The sequence below is a fragment of the Hemitrygon akajei genome, chromosome 6, assembly GCF_048418815.1.
Source record: "Hemitrygon akajei chromosome 6, sHemAka1.3, whole genome shotgun sequence".
Taxonomy (NCBI): domain Eukaryota; kingdom Metazoa; phylum Chordata; class Chondrichthyes; order Myliobatiformes; family Dasyatidae; genus Hemitrygon; species Hemitrygon akajei.
In genome coordinates, this window is record NC_133129.1 from 65,686,552 (window position 1) to 65,710,402 (window position 23,851).

The 23,851-nt window shown below is 40.8% G+C and overlaps 2 protein-coding genes across 9 annotated transcripts in view; one reads left to right on the plus strand and one right to left on the minus strand.

Annotated features, from left to right (window-relative positions):
* smc5 (structural maintenance of chromosomes 5) overlaps window positions 1-4,494 on the plus strand; it is a 63,825-nt gene extending 59,331 nt beyond the window's left edge. For both annotated transcript variants that reach the window (XM_073048519.1, XM_073048520.1), the window contains exons 23-24: window positions 1,677-1,772; window positions 2,613-4,494. In XM_073048519.1, coding sequence (XP_072904620.1) covers window positions 1,677-1,772; window positions 2,613-2,747 — 231 coding nt within the window. In that variant the 3' untranslated portion in view covers window positions 2,748-4,494. The remainder of the gene's footprint in view (window positions 1-1,676; window positions 1,773-2,612) is intronic.
* Window positions 1-16,286, minus strand: part of klf9 (Kruppel like factor 9) — a 103,450-nt gene extending 87,164 nt beyond the window's left edge. For 5 of the 7 annotated variants that reach the window (XR_012099270.1, XR_012099268.1, XM_073048524.1 and 2 more), the window contains exons 1-2: window positions 15,438-16,285; window positions 11,525-11,614 (exon numbers count right to left, since the gene is read on the minus strand). Coding sequence is in view for 4 of the 7 variants with exons in the window: in XM_073048524.1 (XP_072904625.1) it covers window positions 11,525-11,614; window positions 15,438-15,825 (478 nt within the window). In the remaining 3 variants the exon portion in view is untranslated. Of the gene's footprint in view, window positions 1-814; window positions 11,615-15,437 lie in introns of those variants that run through there. The other 2 variants (XR_012099269.1, XM_073048523.1) reach the window with 2 other exon arrangements.
* Window positions 16,287-23,851: the final 7,565 nt, after the last annotated feature.

Below are 23,851 nucleotides of genomic sequence, written 5' to 3' on the forward strand. Positions count from 1 at the left end.
ATGTCTTATAAAGCCACAGCATTACATCCTTGCTTTTATATTCTGGTCCTCTCAACATGAATGCTTATATTGAAATCACCCTCCTTACCACTTGATCTGCAAGTTAACCTTTAGGAAATCCTGCACAAGAACTCCAAGTCCCTTTGCATCTCCAATTTAAGAATTTGCTCTCGGTTTAGAAAATAGTATACACTTCTACTCCTCTTACCAAAGTGCATAACCTTACACTTCGCTCCACTGTGTTCCATCTGCCACTCCTTTGCCATTTTTTAAATCTTTAAGTCCTGTAGACTTTCTGCTTCCTTAGAATTACCTGTCCCTCCACCTATCTTTGTATCATCCACAAACTTGGCCACAAAGTCATCAATTCCATCATCCAAATAATTGACATATAAGATGAAAACAGTTAGTCCCAACATCCAACCCCTGTGGAACACCACTAGTCACTAACAGCCAACCAGAAAAGACCCTATTTACTCCCACTCTTTGCCTCCTGCCAGTCGCCCAAATCCATGCTAGTATCTTTCCTGTAAAACCATGAGCTCTTGTTATGCAGCCTCAAGTGAGGCACCTTGTCAGAGGCCTTTTGAAATTCCAAGTAAACAACATCCACTGACGAGATCTCCTCAATCTCTTCAGCTCCCTCTTTCAGAACCCTGCGGTGTTGTCCATCTGGTCCAGGTGACTTACCTACTTTCAGACCTTTCAGCTTCTTAAGCAGCAACTGCTTAGTAATAGAGTCTACACTTACTTCTGTCCCCGATACTTACAAATTTCTGGCATGCTTCTCCTGTATTCCACAGTGACGATTGAATGAATGAATGAATGAAATTTTTATTTCGGTCAGTACAAACATAACAAAAAGCTTCATTTTCAAAGATGATTTCATAAAACAAAATTAAGCAATAAAAATCTTTAAAACAGACCAAAAGGGTGTAGGTTGAAGCTACAGCTTATTATGCCTACCCCTCTTACTTATACAAAAACATATTTGGCGTCAGTTATCACATCAAAACAAAAAATTTCATAATCTTTTAACACAAAATCCAATTCCAAGTATCATTTATTTACATTACTCCCATTCATTTTAAATCATGTATTTTATATTTGTTCATTAAATTATTTTTAAATAATTTTTTAAGCTTGTTAAGTGTAGTGCATGTTTCTAAATTCTCACTACAACTGTTCCATAAAACTCACCCCTCTGACTGAAATACAATGACTTTTTTACATTTATGCTTATCCTTTGTTTTTGAAATATACATGTTCCTCTCAAATCACGTTGACTCTCTCATTTTAAACAATCTTTGGATACTTTGTGGTGATTGACGCGAAATACTTATTGAGTTCATCTGCCATATCTTTGTCCCCTAATACTACCTCTCCAGTGTCATTTGCCAGTGGTCCAATATCCACTGTCACCCCGCTTTTACTCTTTATACATCTGAAATATCTTTTGGTATCTTTTTATATTATTGATTAGCTTGCCTTCATATGTCATCCTTCTTGCAAAGAAGCAGTGATACAGATTTTATCTGCTGAATGGCTTTCACAATGGACACTTAATTCTCAAAAGTAATTGTCCACCTTTGCATGAATTAAGCATCCTGACATGGGAAATTTTTGCAATACTTGTGGCAGAAGGGCTGATGTTTATTTACTTTTGATGATTGCAGGGAATGGATCCCACCAATGAAAGAAGGGTTTTTGAAATGGTTGTGCGTGCTGCTTGCAAGGAAAACACCTCTCAGTATTTCTTTATTACGCCCAAGGTACATTGGCTAAACTTAAGTTATGCAGTTGTTCTACTTAAGATTTATGTACAGTTTTGATAGTATAAAGTTATCAGTAATAGAATCTTGCACTGGGGAATATGAAATCATTGCATTAATTTAAGCTTGTATATACACTTGGTAGCCACTTTATTAGATTTATGCTGTACCTAATAAAGTGGCCACTGAATGTATTTTTGTGGTCTTCTGCTGCTGTAGCCCATCCACTTCGAGGTTTGATGTTTTGTGCATTGAGAGATGCTCCTCTGTAGTGATGTGTGGTTATTTGAGTTACTGTTGCCTTCCTGTTAGCATGAGCCAGCTTGCCCATTCTCCTCTGGCCTCTCCCATTAACAAGCTGTTTTCACCCACAAACTGCCATTCACTGGATGTTTTCCTGTTTCTCACACCATTCTCTGTAAACTCTAGACACTTGTACATGAAAATCCCAGGAGATCAGCAGTTTCTGAAATACTCAAGCTATCCCTGTCTACCACCAACAGTCATTGCACAATCAAAGTCACTTAGATCAAATTTCATCCCCATTTTGATGTTTGCTCTGAACAACAACTGAACCTCTTGATCACATCTGCATTAAGTTGCTGCTACATGTTTGGCTTATTACTTGCATTAATGCGCTAGTTTACAGATGGTCACTGAATGTATGTTCACTGAAACCAGAATGATTATTACAAAACAAAATGGTGATAGTTGAGTAAATGGCTATTTTTTAGAACTCAACAAGTGTGAGATTAAAAGGGAACAATATAATTTCAACCTTTTCTTGCAATACCTTGCCTTTGTTTGCTTATTGCACTCATGCTCTTTGGTTTCCTGCAGCTTTTGCAGAACCTCACATATGCTGACAACATGACAGTTCTGTGTGTTTACAATGGGCCACACATGCTGCCACCAGGCAAGTGGAATCTGAAGGCTTTCCTCAGGCGGCGGCGAAGAGTGCAGGTGCATAACTGAGAAACTGGACATTTCCCTTTCCACATCAATCATGTTCGCAGGCAAACAAGGTGCCTCATTTGGTAACTCAGAGCCATTTTCTATATGCATTTACTTGTAAGTTTTGTCTTTTTAAAATCTGCTTGTGTATTTGGAGACTGGGTGGTGGAGGAGATTTTGAGCAAATCTAACTGCTGCTGTTCTTCAAATGAGTGACAGCAGTCAGCCGTTATCAGATTGTTGATGCCTATTATGACTGAAGAGTGTGTGTTTTGGGAATTATTTCTTTGACTGTGGAATGCTTGTTACATAAACAGAGTAATTACAAAACAGTACTGTTGCACGCTTTAATGTATACTTTTTGCCAGACATCACTGCTACGTGCACATCTACTGGTGATCACTTGATTTGATCACTACATTTGATCCTGGTCAATCTTGACCCTAACATGACTATTGTACAGAGTTGTAAAAAATGGGAGCAAGTTTTTCTCTCAGTAAAGTTAGATTACTCCCTTAAAGATTGCTTGTTCATGTTCCTGGATATGAGCACCTGCTTGTGACTTCATTTTATGAAGCAAATTTCCAGTAAAATGTTGCTGGGTGTCCAGTATTGACTGATAAATTTATTGTGACACTTGTATCAGTGTGGATTGAAGATGTATAAGGTAATTCCCCCTTAGGAAAGCAAAAATCTACTTTCTTCAAATGCATTTTGTTTTAAAGTTGTGCCTCCCAGTTAGAGAATTAGTAGCCAAGATGCTCTTGGGTAACAGAGCAGCTCCCTGTGTACAACAGTTAAGTAAATAAAATGAATCCACATTATAGTATAGACAAAAGTGGTTCTACTGTCAAATAATGAACTCCGCTGTACACATTCCTGAGCACTAGGAAATAATCCATTGCAGATTTAACCAGTGCTGAACTGGCAGCTTGGTAAATTGTGTGCCTTGTACATTATTTTTATATATAAGACTCACCAAGTGTCCTGTCTGCTCCTGAAACCACCTGGCTGGAGGGTTGTTGTTAACTTCGCCCTTAATTCATCCATGGTGTAGTACCATGGGCAAGGCTGGCACCTTGGCCATCAATAATACTTTTTTTTTAAAAAAGGTTTTAATCTGTTTGTGACGTAATTCAAATTTGGGAAGGTGTGTTGAGAGTTAGCTATTTAAAATTTTGATGCTTGCCTTATTTTTCTAAGTAATTGAAATCACAGAATATTTAGTGTTCTATTGATGGAAATGTTTTTCTATTAATGTGGTCCACAACTTTTACCATGTAACTCACCAACCTGCACCTTTTTAATTAAAAAAACATAATTCCACTTGTTTCGGAGATGTCTGCCTATTAGTCCTTTCCTTTCTCTTCTCAATCTCCTTACTTCTTGTAACTCTTGCCTTGATCCAATAAAGGCTTTTGTGAAAGGCCAATAAAATGCCATGTTTATACTTTCAATTACTCCTGAAAGGAGTAGAACTGGGATGTGAATCTGGAATCTCTCACTTTTTTCACCTTCATTGAAACTGACACATTTAATTATTGAATTCCTTCACATTGGCTTTTGGAGATATGTTAATTGGTATTGTTTCCTCTTGTGCATTTTTGTAAAATTACTTTTGAAGACTTTTGTGTTAGAACTTTGTTTTGAGAACTCATGTTTGATATTTCTAATGTCTATTCGTGTTATTTTGTTTAAAAGACAATAGTTACCCTTTGAAATGATGTGTCTATGTACCAAGTTTAATAAATAACTTATTTTTACAGTCTGTCATTTTTGAGCTCATTTGAATCATTTCATGTATCAATATATTTAGGGCCTAGTCAACACTGGAATCACTTTGTAAAAAAGAAATCCATGTTTTAAAATTAATAACAAATAAACATTGCTCATTGTGTATTCCATGACTTAAAATCCTGCACTTGACTATTTTGCTAGTGCTTGTAGTGATTTGAAATCAAATACACTACAGTCTTCTCTGGAAGGAATCTGGCTAATAGGAATCTAGAAGCTATTTCCCTGCTAGATTGCATTAATGTGGTTTGCAGACTGGATTACAGATTATAGGCTGTGAGATTACAGGATTCTGCACCTGATTGGTGCTGATGAGGAAACAAGCTGCTGCATGAAGGTGGGGCAATACCATTGAGTAAACCTTTTGAATATGAGCAGTATAATGACAACAAATGAATATCAATAAACAAAGTATAAAATAGGCTGCACGAGGAAATCTGCAGATGCTGGAAATTCAAGCAACACACAAAATGCTGGTTGAACGCAGCAGGCCAGCCAGCATTTATAGGAAGAAGTACAGTCGACATTTCAGGCCGAAACCCTTCGTCAGGAATAACTGAAAGAAGAGGAATTAAAGAGTGGAATATTTTAAAATCTTCTTTCAGTTAGTCCTGACGAAGGGTGTCGGCCCGAAACATCAACCGTACTTCTTCACATAGATGCTGTCTGGCCTGCTGCATTCCACCAGCATTTTGTGTGTGTTGCTATAAATTAGGCTGACACAATCTTGTAAAGATTTTTGTATGAGCAGGAAGCTGACTACTGACCGCATTGCTATCAGCACAGCAACAAGGCCTGTTTCTATATTCTTTCCAAAAGGCAGATGCCAAAATTTGCTTTCAAATCATGATATAGTACAAGCTTTATGTCCATATCAGTGAAGAGATATTATTCATGGCACATTAAAGCAAATTATACATTCTCACTAATAGTATTTATAGACAATTAATTGCTGAATTAAAGAGTGGAAAATTTTAAAATCTTTTTTTGTTTATTAAAGCAGAGTTTGTATTCATCAGGAAAAAAAATTGCCAGTCTCTTTAATGAAACTAAATAACCATCTCTGAAACAGGCAGACTCTGCTTTAGTTACAGTAGTTTAACTGGCCTTTCCTGCTACTGTACAGGTAAGTCGTAGAGTATGATGATTATTGATGGGATTGTGGGAGGGATAAATTACAGTAAAATTTGGTGGGGGGGGGTTGAGATTGCTAATAGACATAGCATAACATATATAGCATATACATAGCTGAATGGCCACCTTTGTAACAAAGAAATATGAAAATGACATTGCTACTCAAATAAGGGCAGTGGAGATTTCCTATTGGCTTTGTGCTGGGAGACTGATAGATTACAATGACGGACAGATGCTCGATCACGTACTCATTGGTTTGCAGTCTACAGTTAGATAGTAGAGCCCATTTTAAGCATATTTAATGTGAACACTGTCTAGGACAGTAGTTACAAGGGATGGAACAATGCAGTCTGTTGTCAGAGTTTTTTCTGTGCTATGCTAGGTTATATATTTTATATAAATGATGGGATATCCAACTTTTTAATTCTGTGAAAGGTTTATATTTGCCAAGTGGAAATTGAACTGAGTTGTTACCTTGAGTCTAATTGAGAGTCAGGAGGCTGGCTAGTACCAGAAGAAAGTTATTTGTGCTATTTTTGGCTGTTTGATGCTTGTAAAAATCTGATTTCATGGAAGTTCTTATACAATTACAATGAAGGATTCATTTAAAAGCTTGGAGTAATTTCATATCCATGAATATTTTTAGATGAGAAATTCAGATTACTAATTCATTTGAAAAAAATCACTGAAATCAAAAATACTGCCATTGATTTTGTGGGAGAGGCACCTAAAATGAGATACTGTCTTTGGGTAAACAATGTCCTTACTCTGTGAAGCCTGAGCAGGATGAGCAGTCTGTGTTGGTGTCAAGCCTGGCAAAAAATAGATGAGCCCTTCTGCACATTGTATTTATGGAAGCCCACACACCAGGCAGTGTATGTGAACCTGGTGTTGGCCCTGTGCCTAGTTAAAGCCTGTGGTCAAAGGCGGTTTGGTCATTTAAATACAAGTTTCTCAAGTGTAGTGTGGCTAACCTGTGACTCATTTTATTTCCAAAAATGATGAACAGGAGGATAATGGAGGGAGGTAGACCATATACAGGCAGGTGGATTGTCTTCCTGGTCAGCACAGACAGAGTGGGATTAAAGGGCCTGTACCTGTGCAGTATTGTTCCATATTCAGATCATAACATTTCCTGCCTGTCAATCAGTAACCAATCTCAGCTGCGAAAATTCAATTTCCACCCATACAAATTTTTTAAGTTTCGGGTTTCCACCATAGCAAAGTTTTGAGGATGTTGTTCATCTGAAATAAAAAATGAAAATGCCAGAAGTGCCTAACAGGCCAAACAGTATCTTCCAAAGGATTAACTGATAAAGACTTAGATTGGCGATTAAGTTGTTTAAGTGTTAACTGCATTTCTTCCTTTATAGTTGCTGCTGAGAGCATTCGGCCCTTATATTTTCATTACGATTGATATTAAGTGGTGTTTCTTAGATTCATGGCTTGAAAAGTGTAATTCTAGGGCATGACCCTTGCTTTGAGAAATGCTACTAGAAGCAGTAGTTTCTTCTTCTCTATCTGGTGCTTTATATGTGGAAGAATGACAAAACACTGGGTGCAAAACACGATGAAAGGAGAGGTAACAAACATGAGGAAATCTGCAGATGCTGGAAATTCAAACAGCAACAAACACAAAATGCTGGTGGAACACAGCAGGCCAGGCAGCATCTATAGGGAGAAGCGCTGTCGACGTTTTGGGCCGAGACCCTTCGTCAGGACCCTCCACCACCTGGGCTCCATGAGCCCCTTTTTCCTTGTCTGCTTCCACATATCACCACCTGCTACTTCACCCTTCCTGCTCCACACTTGGCTCCTTCTGCCCATCATTTGGCCTTTCCTCAGTCCTCCTGTCAATCATCAGTCCTCATCTCACCCCTCCCTCTCCTTAATACTGGCTGTCTCCCCTCTCTACTTACAGCCCTGATGCACGGTGTCGACCAAAAGCATCATCATTTCTCACCCCCCCCCCCCACAGATACTGTTCAGCCCACTGAGTTCCTCCAGCAGTTTATTCTACAGATAATTTCCGATTGGACCACATTAAGACTTCAACCCTAACTCCTATCTGCTGTAGAGCTATGCCACAGACCAACTCTAATTTAATAACATTGTTTTTAATTTAAATATGTGCCTGCAAGAATATATAAGCACTTATTTAAGTCATGTTTAACTTGCACCATATTTGCAACCTTAATTATTTCCAGGTATGTAGCCACACAAAGTTGATAACAGGAGGTGCAGCAAAACAAACAATCATGCAAAATGATGTTTTAACTTTATCTAGATTATAATTCCATTCCCACCACAGCTGCTCTGGAATTTAAATTTAGTTTAAAAATATGGCATTTTAATTTAAGAGGTCATTAATAATGGTTACAAAGGGTTGTTGTTAAAATCCATCTGGTTCACATTGTCCTTCAGAGAAGGACATTTGCCATCTTTATAGGGTCTAGTTTTTATTTGATGCTAGACCCACCAAGGTATTTGACTCAGAAATGACCTCACAACTACTCAGTTCAATTAGAGCAGGAGAATGCATCCTGGTCATGTCTGTCAGCCAAAGCATGAGAAAATGAATTTCATAAATAAAAACAATCAAAATTTTATTTTAAATTAGATTAAAGATAAATGAGTAGGACAGGTGGCTTGGTGCATGTGAACTTTGTGAAAGAATTCTACAATTAGTTCCACTCTTGTTAACACAAGAGATTCCACATAGAACATAAACATTTCAGGACAATACAGACCCTTCATCCCACGATGTTGTGCCAACCTTATAACCTACTCTAAGATCAATCTAACCATTCCCTCCCACATAGCTCTTCATTTTTTTTTCCATCCATGCGCCTAAGTCTTTTGAATGCCCTGAATTATCAGCCTCTACCATGACCCCTATCAGTGCATTCCACGCACTTACCACTCAGTAAAAAAAAAGTACCTTGGATTATCCCTGCTGTACTCTCCTCCAATCACCTTAAAATTATGCCTGCTCATATCAGCCTAGGAAAAAGTTGCTGGCTGTCCACTCTATCTAAGCCTCTTATCATCTTATACAACTCTTATCAAGTTACCTCTCATATTTTCTCAATCTGAAGAGAAATACTCTAGTTAACTCGTCCTTTCCTTATTAATATTCATTTTCAATTATTTATGTATTCTGTTACCATTGAATCTACATCTAGTGCCATTTGGGAAGGGTGCTCCAGATCCTGTGGTCATAATTCAAATCTTAACTTTTTTTTGCTTGTCATATTAAATCTCTGGCCTTGGATTACTGACCCTCACACAAAGGGATGGATTTTTCTTGTTCACTCAATCTTTTTTCCTGTTTTGGAAACTTCTATTGAATAAGCCATTAACCTTCTCAACCAACTGAGCATTTAGAACTTAACAGTTCCCATCTCTGGCAATGCTATAACTGAAATTGTAGGATGATGAAATATATCAAATCTTTTATTAACTATAAATTGGTACCCATTGCTCACTTTTAAACCAATACCAAAACTTAGTTTTGACTTGCCCCCAGTGAGGTGATTGAGCTTGGCATTGATCCTACAGTCAACTAACTACTCTTTGGGGGGAAAAATACATCTTTGGTAATTAAATGCCATTACATAAATGCAAGTCTTCTTCATTTGCACAAACTGTCTGTGGAGATGAAATAGACACCAGCAGCTGACTTGCAAAACGTTACTGCAACTCAGTTCATGTTAGAGCTGTATTCGGATTTGCAGTGTGATGCATTATCTGGCAAGTGATTAAATGTTCCTACAGAACAACAACTGTTGCCTGCTTTCTAAAAAAAAGTATTTTGACTCCTACATTTTAGATTTCAATTTTCAGTAAAGCAAAATAATCATTAATAGGGCACCTTTAATAGTAATTGTCCCAGAGTACCATAAGATTTTTGATTGCTTTTCCAAAGTGAGTACCTTAAAAGGACAGAAACAGGTTTAGCCTAGGCAGCTGAAAGTACGGCTGTCAAATGTGAAGAGGTTAATTCTTAGGATAGGCAAGGGATCCCAGAAGGTTCCACGGTCAGTGCTGATTCCAGAGGTTGCTAAAGCAAAAACCATAACGTATTTGGGGGTGGTGTGGATTATAAATGGCCTTAGTGCACATCTGGACAAAAGCAGATTTTTTTTTCAGCAAGTGTACAGAACTGTGGACTTTGGAGTATGCTACCTCACATCTGGGATACTGTAGTATAGTGGACACAAATAAATGAAGTTTCAATGATAGGAGGAACCAGGGGTGGGAACAGGCAATATTAAAGCATTAATCTTAGTGATGATGTAGATTATTCATTATTTCTACATGTACTCAGAAGCACACCATGGTGTCAAACAATGCACCAAGATGATTAACCACCTGGTTCAGGCTTATGACACTTCCCAGGATGACAAAGTCATCAGTAGTTAGGGAACAGAGCTATCACAAAGAATAATGAAAGTGGGTTTGGTCTTGCCTTTACTCAGTTGATGAAATTTCTACTCATCCTATACAGGATGTCAGATAGCCTGCAAAATTTAGAGCGTATGATTCAGAAAGGTGTGCCCTTAAAATGATTTGAAAAGACTTTCAGCTGTAAAGCTGGACTGAAATAGATCTCTACTCTTTTTTGCAGTATTGGTACAGATATACCAGCACTGAAGCAGAGTGCAATTTAATTACATGGCTGTCATTCATCCTTCAGTTTTCTTAGTTCTCTCACTTTTGTCTCCTTACTCGATGGATTACTTATCCATTACTAAGAACTCCACATTTTCAAAACCTGAATTTTGTTTTGAAATTTGACTCAGTTTGGGGAAACTGAGTCAACAAGTACAAATTGCATGTTGATGACAGGAAAACAAAATAATATAAAAGCTAGCTCAGGCAATGGTACAGATTGTTCCCTATATATTCACACTCAGAGATAGGTACCATATGGTACAATGATTGACAAGGTATACTGTGGAATCTAAAACAGAGGTAGATTTTCTGGTAACTTTCCAAAAAAAGTTTTCCATTGCATTGCAGAATTTTAAAGTCATTTTGTCTCCTCTTTCCTAAATTCACAAACATTAGAGTGTATCTGGAATAGTCTAAAGGGCACAGTTAGATCAACAATGATTTCTAACGCTGCAGAAATTTAAGTTATTTTCTTCCCCTTCAACCACAATCTGCTCCCAGTTAAATAGATAAATTGCAAAGTCATTGGCCTGAGACCTACTATAGTATTCTGCCTGTGATTTGCCTATTTCCCTTTTAAGATAGTTCTCCCATGGCTGATGGGGAAAGAGAAGAATTAACAGTGGCTTTCTATAGCTCCAGAGAACATGCTGAAAGTGTCTCTCAGCATCCCAGTAAGTGTGCACAGTAAATCTTCACACCAGCTAACAGTACCATAGTAGAAGAGTACATGTGGAAGACCCATTTGAAACTTCACTCAAAAGATACTAATGTTTTGGAAATCCATTACAGAGAAATGCTGTTCCATGTCTCAAAGCAGTATTCATTTGCCAGCCAATTTTTTTAAATTTTTTTTGGCTAGCAAGCATAGATCCCAAAGAGAAATTGCTCCAGAATTCTGAACTCAGCAGCAAGATGCAGAATGCAAATGTTATAACCATTTCTTTAAAAATCAGTAGCAGAAGAGCAAGTGGGCAGACGGATGTTGGAGAGGCCTCAGCAGCTGTTTCTGTGTGGGTGGCTGTGCATCTACCTGGCTGGTTCAAGGGCTGAGGCCAGAGAGGAGACTGCAGTCCTCCGTGTCTTCTGTAGCATGCTAGACTGGAAGTTTGGGTGCCGCTTGGCATGCTTGCTCAAATGGTCACTCCTCATGAAACATTTCTCACACAAGGGACACTTGAACTTCTTCTCACCTGTGTGGGTTCTGAAGTGTCTTGTTAGCTCGTCGGAACGGGAAAACTTTTTACAGCACCCAGACCAAGTACAAGGAAAGGGTCTCTCACCTGCAAAGGTCAAAGAGAACATTTTAATGACATTGTCAACATCATGATATCTCACTTCCCATTAAGACTCCCAGTTCAAATTGCCTTTAGCTGCCCACCTTAGTTTGAGTGTCTTGCATTCACAGAGCTGGTCTACATTGCCCTAAGTTTTTGGAACTCAGTATGTACTGGTGACTGGCCCTTCAACGAAGGCTCCAGAAACTGATATTCACTCTCTACTTTTCCACCTTTAAGACACATGTTAATGCCTACATCTTGGAACTAACTTTTGACCATCTCTCCCAATGTCATGTTATGGGATATTAAATAGTAATCAAGTATTAAAAGTTACTTGACAATATTCTTGTGAAGTACCTTGGTAACTGGCAATAGTGCTATTTAAATTCAAGAGTTTTTGACTGTAGCAACATATCTACTTTTTATGCTTCATCTTTTTAGGCATTTCCTCATACTTGAAGATGAGATGTTTCCTGGTTCTGGGGGTCTAAAGTGGTTGATGAAGTCTACGTGAGATACACCATAGATGGTGCAGGACTGATGGGGCAAATGGATAATTTGTGAAGTGGTGTGTTCCTTTATCCAGGACTTCTGTGAATTCCTAATGCATGGACTTAAATCATTATGTATGCCTTAAGAAGGGAACATCTATCCACCATCTAGGCAATGCCATCATTTTGCAGCTACTATTGGGCAGGAGGTAGAGAAGCCAAAAATCTTACATCACCAGGTTCAAAATAGCTAGGTACTTCCCTTCAGCCATTCAATTGTTCAACAACCTACACAATCCTAATCACTACCTTAGGAAAGCATCACCATAACTATGCTGCACTCCAATGGACTTTGTTTTTCTTTGTTCTTTCTTGTAAATTTTTTATATAATTTGTTCGTCGTTAGTGAATAATGCATATGATGCTATGTGCCTGTTGCTGCAAGTAAGTTTTTTTTCATTATACCAGTACATATGTGTACTTGTGTGTATGACAATAAGCTTGACTTTGAAACATTGAGCTTGAGTCAAAACTTGCAACACCATTCTGACTGTTCTTTCTCCACTGTGAAAAGTCATAGGCTGAAGATTCCCAATAGTCAATAGGAACATTGCATTGTTTTCTCAAGGAGCCTTTGAGAACATTCTTGACTCTTTTCCTTTGTGTGCCCATTAATCTTGCTCTGTGCCGGCTCTCAGAGAAGTGTCTGTTTTGGGAGACTGATTTCAGGGATAAAAATCAGCAGGGAGCATCCAAGAGAACTGACTGATTGTAACAACTAGTGCTTCAATAAACTGAGGATGTTCACCCAGGTGAATTCCAATGTACAGACACTACATTGTGTTGAGATACCTGCTGAAGTTTATCCAGATATCACAAACATGTAGGTGATCAGGGATCACAACTACTCAGTAGTCTGTGAATGTTGTGCCAAATCTGTGGTCTTGACCTTCAAGGATCCTCTTCTTCAATCACTTGCCCTCACAAGCCTTTCCTGCCATTCAATATGGTCATGGTAAATCTACCAAAGGCCTCAACTCCTCTTTCAAATCCACATAACCTTCAATTCCCTTTCAAAAAAAATACATACATCTTCATTAAATTCCTTCGGTTGTCTGGCCTCCACAACCCTCTGGCATGGAGTTCCAATTAATCACTTTCTTCCATGAGAAGATGTCTGTTACACACCTCAGTTTTAAATGATTGTCTCCCTAACTTTCAACTCCATCTCCTTGTTTGAGATTCTCCCATCAATGGAAACAATTCAACATCTACCCTTGTCCCTTCAGATCTTATGCTTCAATATATGTTTCACAACCCCTTATTCTTCTGGACAACAAAGAATACAGAATTGACCAAAGGTGGTGCCTGCAGAATGTATTATGGGAGCGATCCCTCGGCAAAAGATATCTGCATTTTTCAAGAGATGGCTCCTACATCTTCCACTTGTATAGTGTTTTAAAATGTCTTCACGATACATTATCAGCCAAAGTCCGGCACCAAGCTACATAAGAGCAAGTGAACAAAAGCATTCAGTATTTACCCCTCTGTAGCACTGTTCTGGAGCTCAATTAACTGATATGTAGAACTGCATGGCATTTGTTGAAAGAATCCATCACTGATCTCAGAGCCTAGCTACATAAAGTTACAAACAAGAAGCTGGAGAAACTCAGCTTGTCAGGCAGCATCTCTAGAGAGAAATGGACAGTCAAGACCCTTCATCTGAAGTGGTTCCAGCATCTGCAGTCCCTGGTAATTCCCTGAATCTAAGGCATATATCACAAGCTCTTCAATCACTCAAGTAACTATCAAGTTGAGTGTGTGAAATTACATCCACTAGATCTGCCCATAACCATCCCACATCAGGAAATTCCCAAACCACTACACAGTTTTCCTTCAAGGTCAGCACTGAAAACCACAAATGTCAACATTTAAAGGCACTTGGTCAGATCTACGAAAGGTTTGGGATACGGACCAAATGTAGGCAAATTGCACTAGCTTAGATGTGCATCTTGACTGGCTCAGACAAGTTAGGCCAAATGTCTTGTTTCTGTACTCTCTTACCTGATGTCTCTGCTATATTTTTCCCCAATTTTGAAGGGCCTCAAACATGGATTGTTGACTGTTTCTCTTTCAACAGATGCTGCCTGACCTGCTGAGGGTTTTTAACAACTGTTTTTTGCCACACAGTTCTCCACCAATTTAGTTTGGAATAATTTCAAGGTTTGCATGCTGTACCTTTAAGTTACATAAAATAGATAAGGAGACAGTTTAATTGAATGAACAAAAGAAACAAGCGGCAGATGAAAAAAATGCTTTTGAAATACTGGCATGCCTTTTAAAGTATCCTTTCTGACCATGGGACATTTCAAACCACTTTATAGCCAATGGAGTGTTGTACTTTTGAAAGCATAGCGGTCATTTTGCATACAGCAAGTTCCTACCAACAGCAGTGAAATGATGACCAGACAATCTGTTTTAGTAAAGCTGATGGAGGGATACTGAGGTTATTTCAAAGTAGAACCATGAGACCTTCAGCTCAGATACAGAAGGGCACCTGTTTAATGCCTAATACTTTATGTCGGTCTGTATCTGTGCAGCACTCCCCCAGTACTGCACCGAGGCGCCCGTTCACATTTTTTGTGTTCAATTCTCTGTCGGAAGGGAATTCTATAAACACTAAAAACTAAATACTAAAAATAAATTTGCTGGGTTTCACTGGGAAAAGATGGGGCGGGAAAGAATAACTAGATAAAATGTTCAGGACAGTGCTGACATTTCTCAGTCCACCAATCAACTCGAACTCCTGTCTCACCATTCCCTTCCCTTTTTATGACCCTCTCACTTCCATTCTCAGTCAGGTTTAGACTTGATTACTTGACATTTTCTTTCCTCCCACAGATGCTGTTCAATACGCTGAGTTCCTCTAGCATATTGTTCCTAACCATTTCAGGAGTCTGCTTTCCTTCTTATCATCTATTTATCATAACATTGGTCTTAACTTCTGTGCGTCATGTGTACTATTCACTCTGAGCTTCACGCCAGCAATGAATTTCATAGAATCCTACAACTTGATGAAGCAACAGCTGGGACTCTCCGTCTCATCGACTATTCTAAGCCTGACTGAGAGAAATACCGTATCTATCACGGCAGTCAATCCAATGTTTTTTTTTAATTCCAACTCGGGCCATGCTCTTGTCTCCCTAAGCGTCACAATGAGTGAACACGCTTATTATATGGCTTTCTGTCTGCGGGATCTTGCTGTCTAATTACTGTCTACTCTGGAACGAAATGCAAAGGCCGAAATGTAAAGCAAGCCATAAAAGTAGACCAACCTGTGTGCGTTCTCAGGTGCGCCTTCAAGTGAGAAGACTTCCCGTAGATCTTGGCGCAACCAGCGTACGGGCACTGGTGTCGTTGGCTGGAGGGAACTTTCACTTGCCCCGTTGCGCCACGCAGCGGAATTGCGGGCGTGAAGTCCGCCTCTTGGCGCTGCGTTCGGGCGCAGGGATCGTGACTGGATCCCACCTGCGAATGCGAATTGAATTTGCTTAGGTCGGCCAGGACTGTGGCTATGTTCAGGAGGGAACCACAACCTTCCCGGTTTCCCCTCGTCTTCTCTTCGGCCAAGCCCTGCCCGGGAGACTGGTGCACCACAGGGCTGCTGGAAATAGAAACTAGGCACTCGGCGGCAAGGTATTCGATATAAGCTATTGCAGACATCGCTCGTCAGAGTTGTCAGAATCTTGCAGATCCCTCTTTTCGTTTTATTTTAAATCACGCTTTAAAGGACGAAGTCTATTTTTTTCTGGGCTGTTTTCTGTATAACCCGGCTAACACATAGTATGGAACTGTTTTTAAACGATCAGATCATAATGAAAATTATCTCAACTTCAAAGCTTCCAGTTTTGCTTTGCACCGCTTGACTTGTTGCAAACTGGCCTTGGAGGATGAAAGAGAGAATTGCAAATTCGATACAATTTGTATTCCCTTTTCCCGTACAAATCACGATTGATTTTATTTTGCCGAGTTGCAGATTTGCTTGTATTGCAGATGAATATTAGATCAACCTTAGATCAGATTCAGACCAGCGTAATAACTAACTCCCAAAACCAAATCTACGATGTGTAACAATTTCACAATGTAACCACAACCTGGATTCCTGCCTCCGCCCTACCCCCCCCCGAATGCGTCATAACGTACGTCGCTCTTGATTGGACCCAATGAGTTTCATTCACAGACGTTCTAACACTGAGAGTTAGTTGCCCACCCTATCTGTTCATATTTTGACAGAGCGACTTGACCTTTAATGCCAAGCAGATAGATTCCCACGACCAATTGTTGTGATGTCTGGGTTCAGGCTTTAAAGGGGGAATGCTCATCTTAATATTTAAGAAAATTTGTTTTTGTCTCACCTACATCCAGCAAAATATTTGTGTTAAAATCGTTACGAGTTGTTTTCAAATGTTTTGACACACTCCCTCGTTTCTCCCAGTTGGATTTCACCGCACCTCCACGTTGTGCATTGTCCAGTTCCATTTTAATATTCTTGGCCGTGTCATAAGCTAACTGGGTCCCAGTTTTTGAAATCATTCCCAACGTTTATTGTTTGATTGGAGAAACCCGTTTAGGTCATCTACCCAATCAATGCTGTTTTGAAAAATCAGAACAACTCCTAGAGAAGCAGGTCCTTCGACCCAGCTGGTCCAGGTCGACCAAGATTCCCATTGCCTACATTTATGCCTCTAAGCCTTTCCTGTCCATGTATCTGTCCAAGTACCTTTTGAATGTTACTAATGTACCTGCCTCAACCACTTCCTCTGGCAGCTTATTCCATATATTGGCCATTTTCTGGGTGAAAAGTTGCCCCAAAGTTTCCTATTACATCTCCTGGTCTCAGCTACAATCCATGCCCTTTTCTTCTTACTTCTCCAAGCCTGGAAAAGACTGCAGATTCACCCTATTGATGCCCCTATAATTTTATATACCTATATAAGATATCATCTCATTCTCATATGCTCCAATGAAATAACTCCAATCATCTCAACCTCCTTCTATAACTCAGTCCGTCATCTACACTCTTTCCGACTTAATGGTATCTTTCCTATAGCAGGGCAAACAACATTTAACACAATATTCAAAATGTGGCCTCACCAACATCTTGCATAGCTATAACGTAAGATCTCACCTTCTGTACTTAAACAAGAGAAAATCTGCAGATGCTGGAAATCTGAGCCACACACACAAAATGCTGGAGGATCTCAGCAGATCAGGCAGCATGTACGGAAAAGAGTACAGTCGACATTTCGGGCCAAAACCCTTCCTGCCTTTTGGTCATCACTTTCCTGCCCAAGAACAATATTAGATATAGGAGCAAGTACAGGCCATGAATGAGAGTTCTTACTAGAACCTAGGGTAAAGTAGGGGGCAATATCAAAGTAGGGAGGGAGGAGTCTTGTGTAGAGCATTATGCAGTTCCTCCCCCAGTACAGCATGTTTCTATTTTTGTAACTATTCCTAACCCAGGCCATTTGCAAGTTGGAAATATGGCCACATTTATACATGCTGGAAGACATCTGCAGCCCCCCAGCCCCACATCCCCCAAAAATCTGTTCATATGTAAGTTTATACATTAGCCAGACATTAGAGATGTGGGGAGTGTTGTGACTGAGTAAGTCACCAGAGAGACATGAAACTGGTGATATAAAAGTCTTTATTCAACACAGCAGATCTTCTTGACAGAATCTAGGTTTCCTCTCCTTGCACAATGTTTTACACTCTATCACAAAGACAACAATAAATTATTAACCACAGTTTCATTGGCTATATCTCCTATTTAACTTTGTAGAATTACTCATTTACAATGATAGCACATCTCAACTAGCAGAACCCCTTTGACTATTCATTACTGGTGGCTGGTCAAAGAACTTCTGAGCACAAACTCGAGACATCTAAAATATACCTCTTTTGTTACAGATAGAGGGTCCAGAAGGGAGCAGTACTAAACCCACAGTGTTCAGATTATAGTTTTCCGCTTCCCAGGAATATATCCCCATTTGGTCATTCTTCAGTTTATTTCCCTAAAACCTTGGGACTTCCTTCATTCAGACTTAGAAATGACACAGGAAGAGGGAGGCCAATCAGCCCATCATGTCAGTGCTGATTCTTCAATTAGTTCCATTCCTCTGCCTCTTCTATTCACTTCAACTTAGCCGATTCCCTTTCAGAAACTGCTATAGGATCTACTTCCACCACCCTTCTGGAAATAGGTTTAGGGTAACACTTACAGCAAAACTCCAATAATCTGCAATCCTATTGTTTAGAAATCCAGATGGTTCAACAACTCAAAATCATTGAGTGATACTACCTGTGCTGTCTATAAAGCTCTGTTTTGTGCACTACCTTTAACTTCACAGGGCCTCCCATTTCCTACACTCCCTTTAAACTCACCTGATCACTAGAACATTTATTATATTGCTACATAATATCTGAAAAAAGTGTATTAAATATAAGTTGGAGGAAGAATAGATATAACATCTAATAGTACAAACCATCTAGTGCCACTGAAGTCCCAAGGGTGCTGGATAATTGGACTTTTACTAAGAATCCCTAAGATTCTTTTGATAATTACCTTAAAATGTGTCTTCTATGCAGTTCTTTCTTCCCTATTGAAAGCCCTTCCTGATTTTGAACTCTGTCCAATTTTTCTTAATCTTCTCAGCACCATAATCAAGTTTGCAGACAACACCACAGTGGTTGGCCTGATCAGAGGGGATGATGAGACGGTCTACAGGGACGAGGTCCAGCACCTGGCTGTGTGGTGTGCCAACAACAACCTGGCCCTTAACACCCAGAAGACCAAGGAGATCATTGTGGACTTCAGGCATGCTAGGAGCCCACACTCATGTCCCCATCTACATTAACGGAGCTGTAGTGGAGCATGTATCAAGCTTCAAATTCCTTGGTTTCCACATTTCCGATTATCTCACCTGGTCCCTGAACTCCTCCATCCTGATCAAAAAGGCACAACAGCGCCTTTATTTCCTGTGGAGCATCAAGAAAGCTCATCTCTGTCCCAAGATACTGATGGACTTTTAGCACTGTACCATTAAAAGCATACTCACCAAATGCATCTCAGTGTGGTATGGCAATTGTCCCGTATCGGACAGCAAAGCACTCCAGCAAGTGGTGAAGACTGCCTAGCGGATTATCGGCACCCAATTGCCTACCATTGAGAACATCTACCATAAACGCTGCCTGGCCAGGGCGAAAAGCATTATCAAGGATGCATCTCACCTTAACTTTCCTCCCATCCGGTAGGCGCTACAGGAGCCTCCGCTCCCGCACCAGCAGGCACGGGAACAGCTTCTTCCCTGAGGCTGTGACCCTGCCGAACCTCACATCACAGTGCTAAACAGTATTGCACCCATACTGTACTGACTCAGTACTTTTATATTTGTGTGCTGTAGCACTTACTTTTTATTCACAGTTATTTTGTAAATAACACTATTCTTTTGCACTTTTGGTTAGATGCTAATTGCATTTCATTGGCTTTGTATCTGTACTTGGCACAATGACAATAAAGTTGAATCTAATCTAATCTAAAATTGTCCTAAATTTGTCCTAAATCTAAAACAGTCCTGACGAAGGGTCTCGGCCCGAAACGTCGACAGCGCTTCTCCCTATAGGTGCTGCCTGGCCTGCTGTGTTCCAGCAGCATTTTGTGTGCGTTGTTGTTTGAATTTCCAGCATCTGCAGATTTCCTCCTGTTTAATCTAAAATTTAGCACTTGACATTGCCCTTTTAAGATGCAGTCAGACTTTTTCCACTTATGCAATTAAAATACAATCCTGGAAAACAGCTGCTACAACAAGGTCACCTACTTGTTTAATAGAATACTTCCAACTCTTACAGAAGATTGTTTACTGTTCTTGGACACAGTGTTCCACACTTGGATTACTTGAGTTATGTAATGTACTATCAGCAACACTGATCTTGTGGTTAGAATGTTAGTAGGTTAAAATACCTACTGAGGCAATCAGCAGTAACCTGACCTTTCACTAACTTGAAGCATTTTATTTCATTCAAGTTCAGCAGCGATATTTAACGTGAGCGCACTTGATGAGAGAATTTGTTTGGTTATCTTGTCAAGCTGGGGTACGAGTGAGTCAGAAAGCTGATAGCCAAAAGCTGGAAGCTTTTCAGTGAGATGCTTGTCAGCATTGGAACTGCCATTTGGAGCTGGTGGCTCTGTTTGTGGGGCTGATACAGGCTTATGTACAGAGAGTCCCATCAGGGTGACTCCAAGTTTGAAGAGACCTTCCCAGAAACCTGAGGATCAGAGTCAACCCCGAGTTCCCTGGGTGTTGGTAGCTGCATGTTTCTCAGAGCTGGGGACCCAAACTCTGTGAACATGCAGTCTCTCCCCTTCTATTCCAGCAATGTAACTCCTTGTGTAATATTTCTCCAGTGTTTGTCTACTTTTCTCTTAGGCGGCCCCTCAGGATTGAAGACGGCTCATGTTCTGCTCCGGTTCTGATGTGGGATCTGCCACAAATTTCTCAGCAGCGGTTGAGGGGAGACCTGATGGCAGTTCGTAAGATTATGAGAGGTAGACACCTGTATCTTTTCTTTCTCGGTGTCAAAATACCTTATGCATTTAAGGTGAGAGGGAATAAGTTCAAAGGAAATGTGCAGAGCAGGTTTTTTAAAAAAAAAGTGGTGGATGCTTGGAATACGCTGCTAGGAGTGGCAATGGGGGCAAATATGATAGAGGCACTAAAAGGTCTCTTAGGCACATGAATATACACAGAATGGAAAGATATGAATATTGTATGGGCAGAATGGATTAGTTTAGTTAGGTGTTTACTTCTGGGTTAACTAAATCAGCCCAACATTATGGGCCAAAGGGCCATTTTCTCTGTGATACTGTTCTATGTCCAATGGATAGATTGAGAAGTGTGCATTTACACAAACTGCAGACAACTGCAGAGTGTTCAAGCAGATAGTGAGGATAAAGGTCATGCAAGAGCTGCAAGTATAGTGCATGGAGTAAAGCCAGATCTAACATATAAAGAGGCTTTGAGGAAAGAGAAACAGAATAAAGGGTGTAAAGGTAGTAAGGTAGAAGGGCTAAAGTGCGTGTACTTCAATGCAAAAAGCATCAGGAACAAAGGTGATGAACTGAGAGCTTGGATACGTACATGGAATTATGATGTAGTGGTCATTATAGAGACCTGGCTGGCAACAGGGCAGGAATGGATTCTCAATGTTCCTGGATTTCATTGCTTTAAAAGGGATAGAGAGGGGGGAAAGGGGAGGAGAGGTAGCATTACTGGTCAGGGATACTATTACAGCTACAGAAAGGGTGGGTAATGTAGCAGGATCCTCTTTTGAGTCAGTATGGGTGGTAGTCAGGAACAGGAAGAGAGCAGTTACTCTACTGGGGGTATTCTATAGGCCCCCTGGTAGCAGCAGAGATACCGAGGAGCAGATTGGGAGGCAGATTTTGGAAAGGTGCAAAAATAACAGGGTTGTTATCATGGATGACTTTAACTTCCCTAATACTGATTGGCATCTGATTAGTTCCAATGGTTTAGACCGGACAGAGTTTTGATAAGTGTGTCCAGGACGGATTCCTGTCACAGTATGTTGACAGGCTGACTACGGGAATTGCCATACTAGATCTAGTATTAGGTAACAAACCGGGTCAGGTCACAGATCTCTCAGTGGGTGAGCATCTGGGGGAGAGTGACCACCGCTCCCTGGCCTTTAACATTTTCATGAAAAGGATAGAATCAGAGAGGACAGGAAAATTTTTAATTGGGGAAGGGCAAATTATGAAGCTATAAAGGTAGAACTTGCGAGTGTGAATTGGGATGATGTTTTTGCATGGAAATGTACTATGGACATGTGGTCGATGTTTAGGGATCTCTTGCAGGATGTTAGGGATAAATTTGTCCCGGTGAGGAAGGTAAAGAATGGTAGGGTGAAGGAACCATGGGTGACAAGTGAGGTAGAGAATCTAGTCAGATGGAAGAAGGCAGCGTACGTGAGGTTTAGGAAGCAAGGATCAGATGAGTCTGTAACGCTTACGTGATCGGCTGGTGTATGTCGAGGGGAAAATTCACCCACCCGCCAAACCGTGCCTCCCGTATACGTGGATGCTGTGAAATGCACACTAATACAAACTCGCACACACAATATCAAACCGCACACCATGTACGTTTACAGAATCCAGTTTATAAATCTTACTAGAACTAAGTGAACTAGTGATATAATATATATGAAAAAAAAGAAAGGAAAGAAAAGGCGCCATCAGATAATAAGGCGAGTACCTGGCAGCATCATTGCGAGTACAATTGTAACAGTGAATCAAATGCCCGATGTGCTGACTCCACTTACTTTTCTGACCAATCTCCAGCGTCCCGAGCATATCCAACGGTGTCCAGTTAAACCTCTCGGGCTGAGGATCACCCTGTGGGTGATAGGGGGTAGTCCTGGATTTCTCAACCCCAAGCATACCCAGTAATTCATGGATAAGCCGGCTCTCGAAGTCCCATCCCTGATCACTATGGATCCGCCTGAGGAGGCCATAATGAACAAAGTACTTCTCCCATAACACCTTCGCCACTGTAGTCACTTTCTGATCCTTAGTGGGAAACGCCTGAGCATATTGAGTGTAGTGAACTGTGATGACTAAGACATTCGCGGTGTTGCTGGTGTCTGGCTCAATAGACAGGAAATCCATACACACCAGGTCCATGGGTCCCGCACTCCGCACGTGTGACAAAGGAGCCGCCTGCGCAGGCAGGGTCTTCCTCCGGATGCAACGACTGCACTTCTTAAAGTATTCTTCAACCTCCCCCCTCATCCGGGGCCAGTAAAACCGGTTCTTGAGTAATCCATAGGTCTTTTCCACCCCCAACTGCCCGGAATTTCATGCAGTGCCTGGAGCAAAGTCTTCCGATATTTCTCAGGCATGACCAGCTGCCAACGCCGGGGGTGGTCTGGGACGATGTGACCCGGTACAAGACTTGGTTCTTCAACTTTAACCGAGGCCATTCCTTCAATAACGGAGGCACTGAAGTGTGTTTCGTCTTCTCTGCCACGCCACATTCCCCTTCTCCACCGCGCTCCACATGGTGCCAATGCCCTGGTCATCTCACGGAGCAGCTGCCACTTCCCCCGGACTTAGTTCCGGCAACTGTTTAGTCTTCAGTGCAGTCAGGTCATTGTAAACCTGGGGCAGGGCGTCATCAGAAGCCCCCAGTGGGTCCACTGCTCGCTCTGGCCTCCCCTTTTCCTTGGCTTTCACGGTGATAGCAAACTGACATGTGGTTTTCACTCCAGGGGCAGGAATGCTCTCCTACTCCTCATCCGTCTCCGGTTCCCCATGCTCCTGACGTGACAAAGGATCTGCCTCGACATTCCTGCTTCCCAGCCGATACTTCAGGCTGCAATCATATACTGACAAAGCTGCCAACCACCGATGCCCTGTGGCATCCAGTTTCATCAAACTCAGGATATAAGTGAGAGGATTGTTATCCGTTCTCACCTCAAGCTCGCTCAACTTGTCCACCACCGCCCATTTCAGCGCCAGGAACTCCAACTTGTGAGTGGGATAATTTCTCTCAGATGGCGACAAACTTCGGCTGACAAACGCCACCGGTCTCGATGCGTTGCCCTGTTCCTGGTACTGGACAGCCCCTAGACCCTCTCGGCTGGCATCAGTGTGCAGCACATACGG